The sequence below is a fragment of the Meleagris gallopavo genome, chromosome 15, assembly GCF_000146605.3.
Source record: "Meleagris gallopavo isolate NT-WF06-2002-E0010 breed Aviagen turkey brand Nicholas breeding stock chromosome 15, Turkey_5.1, whole genome shotgun sequence".
Lineage (NCBI taxonomy): Eukaryota > Metazoa > Chordata > Aves > Galliformes > Phasianidae > Meleagris > Meleagris gallopavo.
The window spans coordinates 11174032-11191221 of NC_015025.2; the positions used below are offsets into that span (position 1 = coordinate 11174032).

General features: G+C 44.5%; 1 protein-coding gene across 4 annotated transcripts; it reads right to left on the reverse strand.

Moving 5' to 3' along the window:
* Positions 1 to 628: 628 nt before the first annotated feature.
* On the reverse strand, positions 629 to 17086 carry LOC104913276. 4 transcript variants are annotated; one of them, XR_004161418.1, is made up of 5 exons: positions 17008 to 17086; positions 3278 to 16541; positions 2743 to 2881; positions 2039 to 2165; positions 629 to 1862 (listed from the first exon to the last, which is right to left on the reverse strand). XR_004161418.1 is itself a non-coding variant. In XM_019620444.2 (4 exons), the coding sequence occupies exons 2-4, from the start codon at positions 2803 to 2805 to the stop codon at positions 1539 to 1541; spliced, it is 618 nt and encodes a 205-aa protein (XP_019475989.1). In that variant the 5' UTR covers positions 2806 to 2881; positions 3278 to 3414; the 3' UTR covers positions 629 to 1538. The 4 variants fall into 4 exon arrangements, 3 of the variants coding, with proteins under 3 accessions (XP_019475989.1, XP_019475990.1, XP_031411573.1); XM_019620444.2 differs by lacking the exon at positions 17008 to 17086 and having other exon boundaries at positions 2039 to 2269; positions 3278 to 3414; XM_019620445.1 differs by lacking the exons at positions 3278 to 16541; positions 17008 to 17086 and adding an exon at positions 3181 to 3267 and having other exon boundaries at positions 2039 to 2269.
* Between the last annotated feature and the right edge of the window lie 104 nt (positions 17087 to 17190).

The window sequence follows — 17190 nt, forward strand, 5'->3', positions numbered from 1 at the left end:
ATACAGCCTGACTCGGTTCAGCCAGAGTTCTTAGTAATTGGGAAGGTGATGGCTGAAGAGGACCAGTGGCAGGATGGGACGATGCTGTGGTGTGCACCAGGCAAGGGCTGTGGATGGGAAAGCCACATTGGCTGCCCTACCTGTGTTCCCATTTCCAACCCAGACAGCTGCTTGTGGACATTGGGATGAGTTGGCACCAACTCAACCAAAGAGATCCATTTGAGATTACTGCTGCTGATCTGTGATCATTACAGAAGCACTCACAAACACACTAAATAGTTGGAGTGGGTCTATTTTGAAGAGAAGTTGTCTGTGCACGTAGCAGGAATGGGAAAAGACATGTTTCATCAACTTGTGTGGTGTCTGAAAGAGGTGACATAGTTGGCAGTAAGGAGAGTGTGTTGCAACGTTTCTCAATTGCAAAGAAAACACTGCGCTGTGCTTTTCTGGATAGATCCTCATTTGGTGTAAATCAGTGAAGCTTCACCAACGTCAAGTTGCTCCTGGATGCTGTTGTCAGGTCTTCCACAGTCAACGCTACGGAAACCCATAGTTGCACATATTAAAGTAATCAGGAACATTTTCATTACTGACTGTGCAAGTGAAATGAAGACAGACATAATGGAAATGTGTTCAAAAAATTTTACTGACAAAGATTTTAAATAAAAATGCTTTTTTTCTCTTGTGTATGACTGTTGTCTAACAGATGCCATTAATACAATGGAAGGATTGTAGTGGAGAGGAGAGGAAATGTATTTCCCAATTCCTACTGGAAATTATGTCTCCACTTAATTCCTCCAAGCAGCTTAGATTCAAATAATTCTTATTTCTTCCCGCTGGCCGTTTCCCATGGCTGCACATCCCTTCTGCATTGGCACTGTCGTTTCACAGCTGTCACACATTCCCATGAACAAGAGATCACCGCTGGCCCTGTACAGTCCATACTGGGGGAGCAGCAGGTATGGATAAAAGGCAAAGAGGACATTTTCAATTTGCAGATTATTTGCTGACTTTGTGAGTGGATTTACTGTCTTTCATCTTTGTAAACATGGGAATTTTCTCTTCTTTATCTGTGTGGTCACCTCTCTCACTTGGTCTTGAACGCAGCTGCAAAAAATGTGTATCCATATGCCATCAGCATGGCAGAACATGGGTTCTTCAGGAGAATCAGGGAATTCTGTGCCAATTTTGTGTTACTGGGGGGATTCACTCCGACCAAGAGGTACTGGAAGTTCCTCTACTCTTGGCTGGGAGAGAGCAAGTTCTCTGTGGGGTTAGCCACAGAAAAACACAGTTCTGAACTTCACCCTCCTCCTTCATCACGTTTTCTAAAGCAAGTTTTCCCCATTAGACATTTCCCTGCTGCTTTCTTCTGTCATTAGAGTCCAGTTTCTCACTTACTGTTTTATTCAAAGGGAGAAGTATATTTATTCCATATTCATACAGATGTTCACGTGGCTATGGCTTTCAAGAACTTCTAATTCACGTCTATGTTAAATCAGTTTCTGCCTTTTGCTGACAAACTTGCTGCTTTGTTCTCAGGACACCAAGCAGCTGGCACCAAAATTCCAAGTGTTTTTTTCTTCTACCCATCTTCCCTCTTCGTTCTCTGAAATTTCTGTCCTAGTGAGAAACCTGTCAAACATTGCTGGGCCGACGTGGAGCTCTGCTTCTGTTCTGTAGTAAGGGACGTATCCAGTGGAAGAAAAGGGCCAGTCCAGGCTTGGCAGCGTGGTGGAGAGGGAGAAGGTTGGCAGACAGCTTCCCAAGGTGCTGCCTCCTAGGAGCTGCTGGGATGTTGGCTCTACATTGGCCATGGAAGAACACGGCTTCCTCTCTGCCCTCAGAGCTGGGTGAGTGGTCTGTAATAAACACATACAGGAGTTGAGGTGTGGATACATGGAAGAGTGGGGTTGACACATTGGAATGACCGTTAGAGTTATGTGTCCTCCAAGGAAGGATGAATGCCAGCTGTTCGGTGGGAATGCTGCCCAATAGATATCCGTAGTCATGGAGAGAAATTTCCCTTGCAATTTACCTTCTCAGCATCTCCACCAAGCTCTGCACATTCACCTTCTCCTTCATTTTTCCAGTTGCTTTCAGGCTTCTCTTCCTCTGCATTTAAGCCATATAAGAGAGGCTGGACAAACTGCTCCTCATTTGATCTGTAATATGGAAAATATCCTGTGGAGATGGCTGAATAATTCACATTCTCCTTCTCAGAATAAACCTTGCTGTCATCAAGGCTTTCTTCTGTTTCTGTGTTGATCTGCAAGGCAAAGATGGGCCCATAAAGACTGGTACCTCCTACCACCTCTCTGCCACAATCCGCTTGACATAAACAGAGGTGGTCAGAAATTTCCCATCAAAGCCATTTGTGATGGAAAATGGAGTCTTTAGCTAAAACATTGGAAAAAGAGCCTACTTGCACTGCAAATATTTGTATTTTGTTTAAAAGCTTAAGTTTCAAAAACTAGTTATGATACGAAAAAAGTACACCTCTTTCTTTCTGAGCCCTGAAATGGTTTCCCAGGAAGAGTTCTCTTTAAAATCCAAATACAAGTTAGCCTCTGTATTCTCAAGTAGTCGTTGGTGATTGACACAGGCTCTTTCACGTTTTCTTTGTCCTGATGAAGGATCACAATAAGCAGACTTCAGAAATAAAAATCCAATCTCCAACCTTTCCCGTCTGATTTTTTACTCCTGTTTGGCATAGCACAAACCCAGAGACAGCACTTGTACCTGATTTGAGGTTAAATTTAGCGACTGCATGAGTTTCCTTGACAGATTCCAAACCAAAGTCATGGCACTCCCATGGTTGATTTAGTCTGATTATTGGTCTCCTGAAAATCTTGATAGATCAGTGGTGCTCCTAAATGTTCTGGAAATGAAAGAATACTAAAATTTCAGTAGAGTCTTTTAAAAAGTTGGTTCAACCCTCTTTTCCTCCTGATATTTTCTTTTTGAATTTTGCACTCAAACCAAAGAGGCAATTCAAGGCTTTGACTGAGTTGGGGTCTGATGTTTCAAATCAACTCCCATTTTATTAATTGAAAAGTCCACTTATCAAGTTATCACAATTATAAAACCTCATCTCCTTGAAAAATATAGTCATATTATAGCCATACAGTCATAAAATCTCTACATTTTTTTAGTATTTTAAATATAGCTTAGAAATACCTCATTCAAAGGGGCCTTTATCACATTTGGGTAACACAAGTGCAACCCAAGGGTTCCCAGGGGAGAGATAGAGAGTCTTTTTATGGTTACGACGTACCCAAGAAGCATTGAAGAAGAGAAAGCCTGTGGGGAGAGCATCATCCCACATCCGTTTTGTTGCCTTGGTGATGGGGTTCCAGGGCAGCATCACAAAGTGGGACTGTTGTCCTACTCCTGGTTGTTTTTATCCCTATCAGAGAGAAAATAAATTACTGAGATAACCCCTTATAAATGATCATTTTGGATTTATGATTTTACTGCATTTGTCATACTCATAAAACCCATCTTTCAGAAGCAGATTGGTTCTTTCCATTGCTGGTCTTTTTTCCATGGCTTTGGTTTTGTCAAATGGTTATCACCTATAACTAGAAAGAAAAGATAGGAGGTATCCTACAGGACCCCCAGTTTTATCCAGTCGGCACATGCTTAGAAGCCATCATTTACTCTAGAAACCTTTAACATTTACACTGCTTGCTGCTCAAATTCTTAGATGAGCAGCCCTCATCTAAGAGGGAAAAATGAGGAAAAACTCCACTTGAAAGCTCCCACACATTTTAAACCACCAGTAATTATGACAGCATGGGCATTTCATTGCTTGGCACAAAGATTACATCTCTTGGTGAAACCCATCAGTCCTTACCTACCTTACCTGGTAGGGATGGATGGGGCTGATGAGAGCTCATTGTGTTTCTGAGCTTTCTCCACATGTTCTCTTGAAAATGAAACAAGCATTTTTTTTTCCAGGTTCCAAGAACGATGAGTCAGGGTGACTTCACCAGCACAGAGCACAGAAATCATACGTCTGATCCGGGAGGAAATTTGTATTATGACAACACATGTCTGATCTTTATCCAGGGAACGTGCCGAATAGAGACTTCAGAAACTGAACTGCTTTTGTTTTCAGTTCTCTCTGGCTATGAAAACAGCCCTCTCCATCCCTTCAGTGACCCCAACCAGCACCTCAGGGCCCTCTCCTCCACCGCCCTCTGCAGCCCCACAGAGCCACAGGGCAGCCAACGTGACTCACATGGAAGGATACGTTTCAACAGAAATAGCATCAGATTCAGGCATTTTTTTTCCCATTTGCATACTAATCACTGCAAAGGCAGTGATCAGTATTAATTTCCTTTTTCTGTGACAGAATAATGCTGCTCTCTTTGGCTGATACATGCAAAAGGAAGAAGGGAATGCCTCAGTTGTGCCTTTCAAGGCGTTTTCAAAAGCCACATATTTCCATACTTACATAAAAGTACTTACTATATCCTGTAAATATATAGAAACACACAAAGACTTCCTGATATCTCACATCGAAATAGTTATCATCTCCTTTCCTTCATTCAGGTTGCAATTGCTTTCTGCTAAATGACAGATAACTTTCCTTACTGCCATAACAGCGTGCATGTATTTCAGTGTTTAACTGGCAAGTGTGACAAAGTGGAGCACATTCTCTAAGAATACATTAAAAAAGCCCATAAATAACTGAGTCACTGAGAAATTCAGAGTAAGATTCATCCTCATACAGTATTCAATCTATTTACCAAAAATTCCAGAACTCTAAAGCGTAGGGATGATTGTGAATAGCCTGAATTATTATTCATCCCATTTATTATCCTTGTTGCTGCCTGCAGTAAAATGTTGTTTATTATAATATGATTTCTCAACTGCATCAGGATGATATAGCAGCAGCTAATGAAGTGTTCAGGCACCGAAAACCCCAGCTTCATTGAAATTCATTACCACAAAAATACTGCCAGAACTAATTGCTGTCAGGGGCTGCTTACGCATGTGCCTTAGTTCCATTTCCCAAAATGACAGAGCTAACACTGGTACAAGCAAACAGAAAAACCATCAAAGGGGAAAGGAGCAGCCCCCGAGCTCCCATCCCCGCAGGTGCATCCTTTGCAGTGCGTGCCCATGGGATCATCCCTCAGCCTGGCAGCTTCCTCCAGGAGCCAGCACTGCTGCCTGTCCAGAGCAGGCTAAGGATTTCTTTGTCTTTAGTTGAAAGGTAGCATCTTTCTGTAGAGGAAATTCAGGGAGAACGACTGAACAGGGCAGGGTCTTAAGGAAAAGATGGAGCATCTCTGCTGCCTCCAGCATGCTCAAATTTAGGTCTCTTCTCCCAGGTAACAGCGAGAGGATGAGAGGGAATAGCTTTAAGTTGTGTCAGTGGAGGTTCGGGCTGGGTATTAAGGAAAAATTATTCTCAGAAAGGGTGGTGATGCACTGGCACAGTCTGCTCAGGGAGGTGGGGGGGTGTTCAGAACTGTGGAGATGTGGCACCTGGGACACGGTCACTGGGTACAGTGGGATGGGTTGGGTTTGGACTTGGGGCCTTAGAGGTCTTTTCCAACCTTAATGATTCTGTTCTGAATTTCCAGCATGTGGGCAAGGCATGGGCTTTAGGACAAAGAAGGATGTGGGATGTGATGGCAGAAGGCAGAGGAGAGCACCAGAGCTCCCTGAAGGGATGTTCCAGACCCCTGCACCTCTGGGTGCCCCCCACCTCCCACTCCCCTTGCACCCACCCCATACAAGGCACAGATCCTCCCTGCGTTCCAAAACGAGTGCCCTCACTCTGAAAAACAGACCCTCTTTCCGAGCTGGGAACGCTTCTTTCCAAACCAGCCAGGAAGAAAGAGAGATGAATCTGTGAGCACAGCCGAAGTTTGTGAAGCAGGAACTGCTGGAGGAGCTCACTGTACAACCCAATTTGCATGATGTCTGAGCATTCCTCTTTCAAAAGTCAGCCCAAGCAGATCGTTCCAGATTCCCCTTGCCAGAATCCTTGGGATGGGTCCAAGGGAATGATCTTGACTGCTGCAGGTGGGTTATGGACCCCCTGGGAGGTGCCTGAGGTGTCGGGGAGTTCACTAATTACACTCATTACAGCTTTTAGGGGAAGGATGCTCTCAGCATAGCAAGTCACGGTGCTCGGAGCAGGACAACTTTCAGACACCTCCTGATGTGAGCAAGGCAAAGAGGGTCATTTCTCCTTGCATTTGTACCTCCTGGAGTCCAACTTTGCTCTAGAGGTCAGTGGGAGGAAAGCTGTTCTTTTTTGGAGCCTTCCAGTGTTTTCCATAACAACTTCCCTCCAACTTCAGACCTCTGTGACTTGGCCAGTTTGATCCAACAAAGTCAACTTTTATTATCTTACTGAAAAGCCTGGATGTGCTGCTATGTCGTGCTTGTTACATACACATTTTTAAGCATTAGTCATGCCACAACATCTGCTTTTTATTGGTAATTACACTATCCACATTTTAATAAGAGGTAATTCTTAAATTTCTCATAAAATATATACGACTCTAGGGAAAGAAGGTGAAAGGTTTTGCAAGCCTCTCACAGCCACAGGACCAAAATGAGTGGAAATAAATCCTTCCCAAGCAAAACTTGTACAACCCCTCACGGCAGCACATCCAGGCATTTCATGTGATTTGCCGTCCCCTTTTCTCCTAATTGTTCACGCTCTGTAGAACAGACCTGCACAGTCTGTGTGCTGCAGCCCTTCTGGGTGCTATTAATTTGCTCAAAAATAGAGACCTGGTGCTAAAACTGCCCATTCATGGACACCCCCTCCTGGGTGCGACCTTCTTGGTATTAGCGTGAAGGGGGTTCTGCGAGATCAGCTCAGAACTGGGGAGCAGTAAAAGTTTTAAGGCTGTTTCCACGTGTTGTAGACACCCCAGAATTACAAATAGGTGTCCGGATTAATGGACCGTAGCTTGTTTTCTTATGTATTACAGGCTCAGTTGAAACAGAGTCAATATAGTATGGCTAAAAAATAAAGCACAGCTAAAGTGGAAGATGAATATCTAGATAAAGCATCATGAAAAAATCTTTCAGGGTCCATTAAAATCTTCCTGTTCCCCATTTCCCCCCCTCTCCTTGCAGGTGAGTGTTGATGTGCTGCTCTGGCCACGGCAGAATTTGGCTCTTTGATTCTCAGAACGTTTCCAGGGATATTATCCAGCCATTCTGGAAAATCTGACACTTGACAAACGACACTTCTGCAAGGTCATCCTTAAACCTTTGAGAAATGGGGAGCTTTTTCAGTTGCCCCTGAATGCCAGCAGCCAAGCCCATATGGAGTATTGTGGGCTGAGCTCGTTGTCGATGCAAATGCATACGACTAGTTTTGATTAAAAGCAAAATGCAGAATTGACTCAAACTGCCTTTTTGTTTGAAAAGCTTCAAGCTCCTCATTATCATCAGGCTTTCTTTCAGGGCAGGAAATTGGAATTTCCATGAAATAATGCTGGAAGGCACGTGGTAAAGTCAAAGAACATGTAAGTTCTGAACAAATGGAAGGATAAACGTGCAAAACAAATTTGGGGACACTCAGCTAAACATGTGGGGGCACATTACGGCCCGTGGGTTGTTTAAATTATGCTATGTGTATAAATCAGCCATTTACACCAGCAGCACACAGCGGTGGATTTGAGAGCTCTTTTCCATACACACAATTACTCATAGCTACGCACTATGTAATTATGGCATTCAATAGCCAAGAAGGGTTTGTATTGTGCCGTGCCTGGATTGTATGGTTTTCATGTGAACAAGGAGCTTATTCCAGAGCCCAAAGAGACTTTGTGCAACCCCATGGCTGCTCGGCAGTGCTTGGGAATGCAGTGCCAGGAGGGCTGTGCTGAGCACAGCCAGTATGCAGGTGAGCCAGCACTGACCTTCCTCCCTGGGATGTCCTGGCTCATCGGAAAATCCTCGTGCCAAGGGAAACTGGAAAGTGGCAACAGCTTTCTTCTGTCTTTCAACACCAGGATGAATCTGGCAAGAGAATCTCTTCATTTTTATGGGGCTTCAATCATAGCCAGGGCTGGCAGTAGTCCTCCCAAATGAAAGCCGTTGGTGTTTCCCAGCATAGGAGTAGGCTACTCTGTGTGTGATGTTACAGAGTGGTTTCTTAAGTTTCCACAAGGAGGAAAATAAAAGGAAGCACGTTTTTGCCAAAGACTATATTAAAAAGTTGTATTTCATTTACAAAGAAAAGCTCTCTGGAATTATAGAATTAGGGAATTGAAATTGCCTTGTCCCATGCTCCATACTGCAGATTTTAATAACAAAACCAGTTATTTCCTTGTGTTTTCTGCCTGCCTTCTCAGCTCTGCAGTGGCAGTCAGGTCAGATTTTTCAATGGGGATGGAGAGAAGTGGCTTTAAGACATTGTTCTGCAGAGAATATGGTGCCTCTGAGCGGGTGGGAGCCTGCAGATAGGTGACCACTGCTTCACTCTGCTCACATGTGGCATTACTGGAAGAGAAGTTGCCTTTGGGACATATACTTTTGATTCCAGAAATATTTGCAGAAATTAAAATATATTAAAAACCTGAAAGTAATTCATGAGATGCAGATTAGCCATCTAAGCACTCATGGAGGTGTCAGGATCTCACCTCCACCCCCAAGAGAAAAGCACACTCTGGTTCTACCTTCAAACATCTCTTGCTCTGGTGGATGAAATGGGATTCACTTTTCCCTTCCGGAAGAACAAGAAAACCAATTATTTTTACTCTGTTATTGTTCCACCACAAACAACACATCACTGTATCTTCAAGACAGCCCCAAAAGGAGGAAAAGTATTACAGCTGACAGCACGTAAGAACTGTAAGAAGCTTAAAGCAGAGAGAAGAGAGGGAAGGTGGACAGGGGATTGGCACTGTAAGGCTTTCTTAAAACAAACCTTTCATGCTGGAAGGTGACAGCAGAGAGAAAACTCCATGTGTGTTTAAAAAACAGGTCATCTTTAAGAAATGTTATGGAAACCTTGAGTAGACATGAGCAAACAGCCCTGTGGTGGTCATTTGTCTTTGCTGTCAAGAGGAAAATTAAGGCTCCAGGGGACAAAGAGGCCAGGTTTGACGGATGCTCGCAGCAGAAGACAAGTGGGTCAGCATTCCTGTCTGCCATAAAGTCGTGTTCTTTCCCAGGAAACAAAGAAGGCACAAAGAATTCACCTGTAGGGAGGAGAGAGGGGATGGGAAGAAAAACAGTGGAAAGGCACACCAATTTTAAACAGTGTCTCTTCTTGTTTGGTATTGACAGGAGTTACGCTTCTTCAGAAAAGAAAACTACATGCCACGAGCTGGGGGCTTTCTGTAGCTGGCTGAGTGCTTCTGTGAGCAGAGCACACGCATCTTCATTAGCTTTAGCAAACAAATACTGAGCAGCAGGTGTCCACACTGTGTGTTTTCAGAGGGGATCAGTCCCAGTACCAACTGACCATTAGTGACCAAGCACTTGAGTGAGCGGGAGCACATCATCTCGTGCAGCATCCTCCAAAAGCCAAAAAGCCATCCAGTTCATGTGCTGCAGCACCACGAGCCAAGGGGAGCACGCTGCAAGAGGAGATGATTGGGGTATTTGCTTCCAGATTCCTGATCCTAAGGACAACGCTGACGTAGTCATATCCAGATATGGTACCTATGGGTTAGGACAACCTTCCTCAGCCTAGGGGGGAAAGCCTGCAGGAGACTCATGGCAGTCAGATGGTGGCTCTGACTGCTGTGCTGCTGGTTGAGAGGGTCCTCTCTGCTCCTCTCCATCCTCTTGCTAACTGTGAAAGACCATGTCCTGTGACTGACAATACCATGCAGTTGTGTAAATCCAAAGCATCCCTCAAAAAGGAAATGAAACTTTCTGTTTAAATTTCTGTTTAAATCAAAACACAAGAAAACACTGCCTCTTGGATGTCTTCATAGCTCTTCTAGATCAAGTACCCTGTCCATCCCCTTAACACATACACTCACAGAGGACATCTAATATCCTGGATCCATTTTAAAGGATACGCACACCCAAATCAGCTCTGCAACATATACATTTCTGCTTGAAAGCAACATGAGAGTCCTGCAGGCATCTTACTTCAGCAAGGGAAGATAGAGTGAGTCATGCTGCTCGTTTTACTGATTTTTTTTAGTTTTGTTTTCTGATCAGATTTATTTCAGCCATAAGACACTGAATCTGCTGATTGATGTTCAGCAGATTTCAGCTGAGCAATCTATAGCCTTGGGTTACTAATATGTTTAAATATTATGTATATATTTTGTGATCTCAATATTGATAACTGCCAGTGGTGGAGGAAAAGACACAAGTAGGCTCAAATGCTATTAAAGGCTTTCAACTCTGTAATTAAATTAGGGCTTCTTCATCTACCTTTTCTATGTTAGCACTGAGGATGTACTGAGGTCTTTAAACCGACTTCTCTGCAGGGCTCACATAATCACGGGCTCCAGGAGGGGGACTTTACAGAAAGCACAGCATATAATGAGACATGCTAGTAAGCTGCAGAGTTTGGCAAGCACAGAGATCTCTGGAGAGACTCAAGGTGTTTATAGACATTTCAGCCACCATAGATCATAAGAACTCGCCTTTAAATTCTCAGCATCTGCAGCTGTTTCAGAGCAGGTACAGAAGGTTCTGTGACACAGGGCAGGACTGCACTGAGAGCAGTGTCCGAGCACAGCATCCCCTCCATCAGTTAATCCCCAGGAAGGGACAAGCTCCTCCCTGCCTGCAAACCTCCCCTATACAGCGTCCTTAGAAACATTAGAAAATTAGAAATTATACTTCTGTCCATCTTGTGGCCTTGAAAAGGGAGGAAGAAAGGGAAATGCTTTGTGTTCCAGCACTCCTCCACTTGTACACACTCATGGTGGGCCATGAACCATCAGCTGGACCTTCTGTTCATGCTGGTCCAGTTAGCCATTCCATTTGTTTTAGGGAATATATTCTCCATTGGCATTCAGTTCTGAACATCCGGGAAGAATGGAATCGTTCACAGTTGCAGCAGCTCTGTAGCACTGTGTTTGCTGGAAGCTTTGACTCTTTTTTCCTCTGGCAAACTCAATGGTGGAGCTGGAAAACAGGTCCACAACTGTCCTTGGTGCCTCTGGGATCATCTCAGGCTTGGATTTCTAACACAGATGCTCAACCCCTATTCACTACTTACTGTAGCAGCGTCTGCAAGCAGCTCAGTTCCTCCAGATTTAGGTGTAAATGACCTCTGGGGCTTGTCCTTCTGCATGGACCCCAGTATCCCTTGTGCCCCCATAGGGGAGGATGTAATGTGCAGGAGCACATTCCCAGGCCCTGACAGCACCTCCCAGAGCTGTGCGGGAAGGGAAGGACTGGGCTGGCTTTCAGGCTCCCCTCCTCACCCAGGAGCAGGGCTCAGAGCACATTTGCTAAAGCCGCTTCTGTGTTTTTCCCAAATTCCCTGCTTAATACTTCCACTACGATTCCAAAGGAAAATTAATCCTTAAGCAAGGGTCAGCATGCAAACTGCTAAGAGATCTCCACGTGTGCACCCATATCTTCCTACTCGCCGTCATGAGGGACATCAACAGCCACCATCATTTCTGCCCAATGGGCTTCGACCAAACTTATGCACAGTTCTCTTGTAACTGAGTTTGCCCAAAGAGGTGGCTTAAGGGAAGGAAATGGAGTTCACCCATGCAAGGCTCAAGGGAAATTTGAATTCACTTTGCACAGTTCTCTTGATCCAGAAACCCAATTTCAATATTCACACTTCCGTGATCCAGCACTACGAAAATCTGCCATTTGCTCTACTCCAGTGAGCTGTGCAGGGCAGCAACATCATTTTATGAAAAGGAGATCAATTTTTCTTAAATCACAGATACATCTGAATCCGTATTTAAAGCAAATGACAAAACCGTGCGCTGTTGGAAGGAGCCAAGTCAGACCATGGTCAAGCTAGAACTAAGATCTGCAAATACACCTTCAGAATCGATGCAGGCTCCCCTGTGATGATGGGCTGGCAAGCTTGAAGCAATGCTCTGAGCCTGGAATTTGCTCTGCAGGAGCTGCGGTTGGGTTTCTTTTTGTTGTTGTTGTTTTGCAATGCCATAATAAGTGTTGGTGAATTTGCAAATCATAAAAGCTTGAACCATGGGTGGGTGCCTTCATCCAAGGACTAGAACAAACATTTTTGGTGTCAGCCCATTCCAGAGGGATTTTCAATCTTATAAATTAAAAAAAATAATAATAAAAAAATTAGCAAAAAACACTAAACAAGCAACAGCTGTTTGGAACTAGGCCCTTAACCCAAAGTATATAAATGGTGTCCAGACAAAAAGCTTAGAGACAGGGACCAAAAAATGCTCAGCAGAAGAACTGCAGGGTGATTTCTGGTTATCCTGCTCTCAAGACACTGGTTTTCATCTAGCAACAAGGAATTGACTCTTTTCAGTGATGAGAGACAATGACTTGCAGACCCACAGCCACACTGACCTGGTGGGCATTAGTAACTCCAGTTCCCTGTGACGACGATGTGGCACCTTTGGGACTCACCCCTACTGACTGTGCAGGGGCTGCAGATTAGGAAACAGTTATAACTGTTGAATTAGGAAACTGCCCATAGAAATTCAAGCAAACAAGAGATAATAAGAGAATAAGCGTCAAAAGAAACTGCAGCAATTCTGGACAGCCACCGACAGCCTCCTGTCAAGGAGCTGTAGACTCACACAGTCCTCAGCTGAATTGTAAGTATTAATGTGTTCGGAAGGTATTTGCCCTTTGGACAGCCATGTTTTTGTTTTGAGCTTCAGAAACATAAATTACAGCCATTTAAAGCCCAGGCTTACATTTTACTTCAATGACGTAAATGAGTTCCCAACTTTCAAAGGCCAGCTGTCCCTTACAGCAAGAGGTTGCAATTATATAAAATTCTTTTATTGCATGGAGGTATTTTCAGTCCTTTAAGTTTATGTGCCCCAGGTGAAGCAATATAAACAAACTATAGCTGTCGCAACTGTGTTAATAATGGAAACTGCATTTGGGAAGTTTTAGGGATAAAACCTATAACTTTATACTGCTAAGGTGTCAAACCTTTCAAATGTAAAACAGAAAGCGCAGCTGTGGAAGACCTCAAGAAAGGTTTCTGAAAAGCCCACAGTCACAGTCTCTTTTGATATAACAAAGGCAGTAGCTTCCAAGCTGCAGTCATTAATAAGAACTGCTGGAAAAAATAAGGTTAAGAATACGTTTTAATGGATCTGAGTTTTTGGTGAGTTTCAGATACACAGAGTTAAATCCACCCCAATCCAGCCTCAATGAGACCCATATTTTACAGACGTGCATGTATTCTTAGCCAATGGCAGCAAGAAAATGCTGAGGTACAGTATGAGTGCAGGTGTGCTGAAGAGGAACAGTACAGCACGGGTCTCAGCTCAGGGAACTGCTCCTCAGCTGCAATGCTCAAGCTTTCCACTGTGGATTTCCAGTCCCTCGGTTTAAATGGACTTGTCAAAAATGGACTGAACCTGACAAAACAAATGTTTGCCATAGTGCAAGAGTTGGGTTGGCTTGTTTGTTTGCTTTTCCTTTTCTCCAGCCCCAGTAGATGAGTAGAGAAAGGCCACTACCTTAAAAGAACTCTTTGAATATTCAAAGCCAACAAACCACATCAAAAAGTACTGATGTGCCTATGGATGGCTCTGGTTTTCTGCCCCTTCCAACCTGAGAGCATGGAGCAGCAGCCAAGAGAACACTGTGTTCCCAGCTGTGCACACACCTGGAGCTGAGCTTATTCTCTGTTGTAATTTGAACGCTATAGAGTAGTGGGGAAGTAAAGGGAAGCTCATAAGTCAATGGCCAGGATGTTTAGGCAGGTGCTGAGGGCAGCAAGGAGAGGTGGGCTCCAGCAAGGCGAAGACTTTGAGGCAGAGGAAGGAAGGTTTGGATGCAGCGCACGTCTCCTGTTTGGTGAGCTGACAAGGAGGAGAATTAAACTTCAAAGGCGCCCATTGCACAGCTGATGACATTTAGGAAGAAAAGGGAAATTGTTGCTTTTCTAGAAGATTTACAAATGCCATCCGTGTCCATGGGTGTAATTTTCCATTAAGGAAAAAAGAATATCTTAAGTAACATATGGACCATGCAGTAAAGAAGTTACCATAGCAACCAGCTTCCTATAAATCCCTACATATGTATACAGAAGAAAAAAAATGCATGTAGTAATTACAGACGCATGTCTAAAGTCATTTATAAGCCTCATCTTCCTAGCAACATTTTTTTTCTATTAAAAATCTAATTCATGCTTCCAACATCAGCTTACTGTGCTGCTTCTTGAACCTGCAAAGTCAAAAACATCACGACTGACAGTCACTGACAAGAGAGCAAAATCTAATTTAACTAATTCAAAATATGTGCTTTAAGCATTAAAGGATGGTTATGGAACCAGAATGAACTGAGATCTGGGCCTACAGCTGAGCTGACATTTAAGTTCAGAAAATGTTAGATGTTAAAAATAAACAGATGAAAGGGTGTGACCCTCAGAAAAGCCTTTAAGAAAAAAAGGAAGGGGGGAAAAAAAGGTGAATTACCAGGGCAGGAAGGAGGTTGGGGTTTACATTCCCTTTGCACTGTGCTCCTGGTGTGGGGATCGATGGGACGTGCCGCAGGTCGCCTCCTCTCACAGTCCCAGTGCTCCCACCACAACAGGCTCAGGAACCTGCATTTCTCCTGTATTACTTTTTGTAACAGTGTTTGAAGGGATCTTAAAGACTTTGTGGCTTGCCACAGCGTATTTCCACATTTCTTCTGTTTTCCATCATCAGGAATCAGAGGTCTGCCTTGCTGTCTGCTGGTCATCCTGGAAATTTAGCAAAGATGGATTTCCTAGATGTCCAAGCCCTGCTGCTGAGAGGAGATGAGGATATGGGGTCAGCGCAAAGAGAAGACCTTCTGCAGACACAGCTGGCTGTGGGATGGGAGGCCACAAAGGAATTCAACCTTGTCTTCCAGATCCTGCTCTAAGAGATTCGGCGAGGAGACGCTGCACCCTGGTCCCTGGGGCACAGTCATGTCCTCTCAGCTGGCCAGAAATGGGGAGGATTCATCATTAATTAAACATAAATTTGGCAGCCTGATGTCACAGTCCTTGAGCTGACAAATAGTAAATGCTGAAGGTCAGCTGTAAATCAGCGCTGGGGAATGTGTTCAGCTGCACCCAAAGCCCCAGGTGGGGCTCAGGTCTCCTTTTGATTTATCTTCAGCCAGCAAACAAATCAATGCAGTGATGAACAAATGAGTGGGTCCTCCCTGCCTAGTGGTGTTACAGAAAGACCCTCGGTGAGATTCCACACATGCCCCAACCCAGTGGCACGGAGTCTATTCTGCTAAAACTATTTCTTTCCATCACACCTGGCTCCCATTGCTGCGGGTGGAATCTGGCTCTGAGTGAGCTCTGCCAAAATCTGAGCTCCTGCTCAGGGGATGCTGCAGCCCTGCTGCACAAACAAGGCTCTGCCATCACAGCAGCAGCTGGTCTGAGGAAGACACTCACTTCCTTTACAAAACAAATCGTCTGAGGTGTCAAGAGAGTACCTGCCCACTGCTGGGATATTTCACAATCCCTCCATCCTCCAGTTGCTGTTCCCTTCCTTGGTCAGAGCTCCATGCAAAAGGAGCTGCATTTCAGCCTTTGACACCTTCTGTGTGTGCTACCTCCACATGCATACCTTTAAAGCACCTCCAACTGCTCATTCCTTCACCATTTCAAAGCAAGTTTAGCAGTTAGTGAGAAGACAGAATAGGGAGAGGCCCTGCAAATGTGTCTTCTGAGTGAACGTGTGGTTCTTAAAGAGACATTCCTCCTGCTCTGAACATTGACAGAGAGCTAATAACTGTCCTACGTCCCTGGAGCACTTGTTCTTGATGAGAGCTATTTCCATCATGAGCTTCAGCTCTCTCCCTCTGGCTAATCTGTGGCAAAGTCACTCAAAAAGAGATGCAGCCATGGCTCCTCTTACAAGACCAAAGCGTTATTTGTTCTCCCTGAGTGGAAATCAGTGTTGTTAGAGACTTGGAAGAAGACCTGGGCTGAACTTAAATCCTTTCTGTAGTGTGAATGGGTACTTTCTCTCCAATATCATTGAGCTCTTCTTTTGCACAGACATTTGATTCCACCTTGCTTCATCAAAGGCATCTTTGGACCTGAAAGGTGATGCCGATTTTCTGCAGTTGATGTAAAACTTCCCTTCTGCCTGCAGGGAAGGGCAAAAGTTTTCTGTCCAGACAAAAACTCATTGCTTTTGCTTATTTTCTTTTGTGTAGGCAATAGGGGAGAGGACTTGCTAGGCAATGAGGAGGCAGCATCTCATCTGGCCGACGCTGGTGTCCTTCTGATGGAGAGGAGGCTTTAGTGGGTGATGGCTAAGCTCAAACTTCCAGCTTCAGGAAGATCTTTCCACCTTGCTGCTTTGCCCAATGACTAGAGCTGGCACCCAGTGCCTCTCCACCAGCTCCCAGCCTCATCTGAGCAGAGGTGGTCCTCCCCTGGCGCAGCTCTGTGGGGAGGAGAGCAGCCCGCTGCAACATTCCTTCCAGCTCACATTTTGCCATAAATGGAGAAACAGATGGGTTTTAGGGAACATGGAACCGTGTTTGCATGTCATGGGAAGGCCAGACTTGTCCCTCCCAAGGGGACTACAACTCTACCCTCCTCTCACTGAGAACGTGTGGTTTCATGGACGATACAAAGTTACGCAAACGTTTCTTTGAAATGCCCACTCTTGCTCCTTACAGGCATATAATTTTCCTGGTGGCTAGACATATAATAATTTCTCTTAATTATTTGTGTATTAAAAAAATCCCTTAACACAGAGAACCCCACACGTCTTTAGGACTCCAACCAAGGAATGCCAGTTCTGAATAGGGCAGAGCACGGCAATATTTTAACATCTGGCAACAAAAAGCCAGCTATGAGAAAGGCACGGGGAGCAGAGCTTTAGGGCTGGCTGGCTGAATTCTTACCCTGCAGCAGGCATCCTGCTTGATCTTGTATGAGATAATTCTCCCTCAGGTCTTCAGTTTGGCATCTGTAAGAAGTAGAGGAGCATCACTGCTTTATTGTAAGAGAGGAACAGTTTGAAGGCACAAAGTGCAGGCATTGCACAGATCATACGACACAGAGGATTGAGACAGGAGGGCCTTTCT

Bases quoted from the DNA above. Each gene is read 5' to 3' on its own strand.
- LOC104913276 (XM_031555713.1), bottom strand. From the start codon at position 3,367: ATGCTGCCCTGGAACCCCATCACCAAGGCAACAAAACGGATGTGGGAT. The intron at 2,270-3,277 runs GTACGTCGTAAC...TTTGCCTTGCAG, and splicing joins TCTTCTTCAATGCTTCTTGG to ATCAACACAGAAACAGAAGA. The intron at 1,863-2,038 runs GTAAATTGCAAG...TGTTTATTACAG, and splicing joins TTGGTGGAGATGCTGAGAAG to ACCACTCACCCAGCTCTGAG.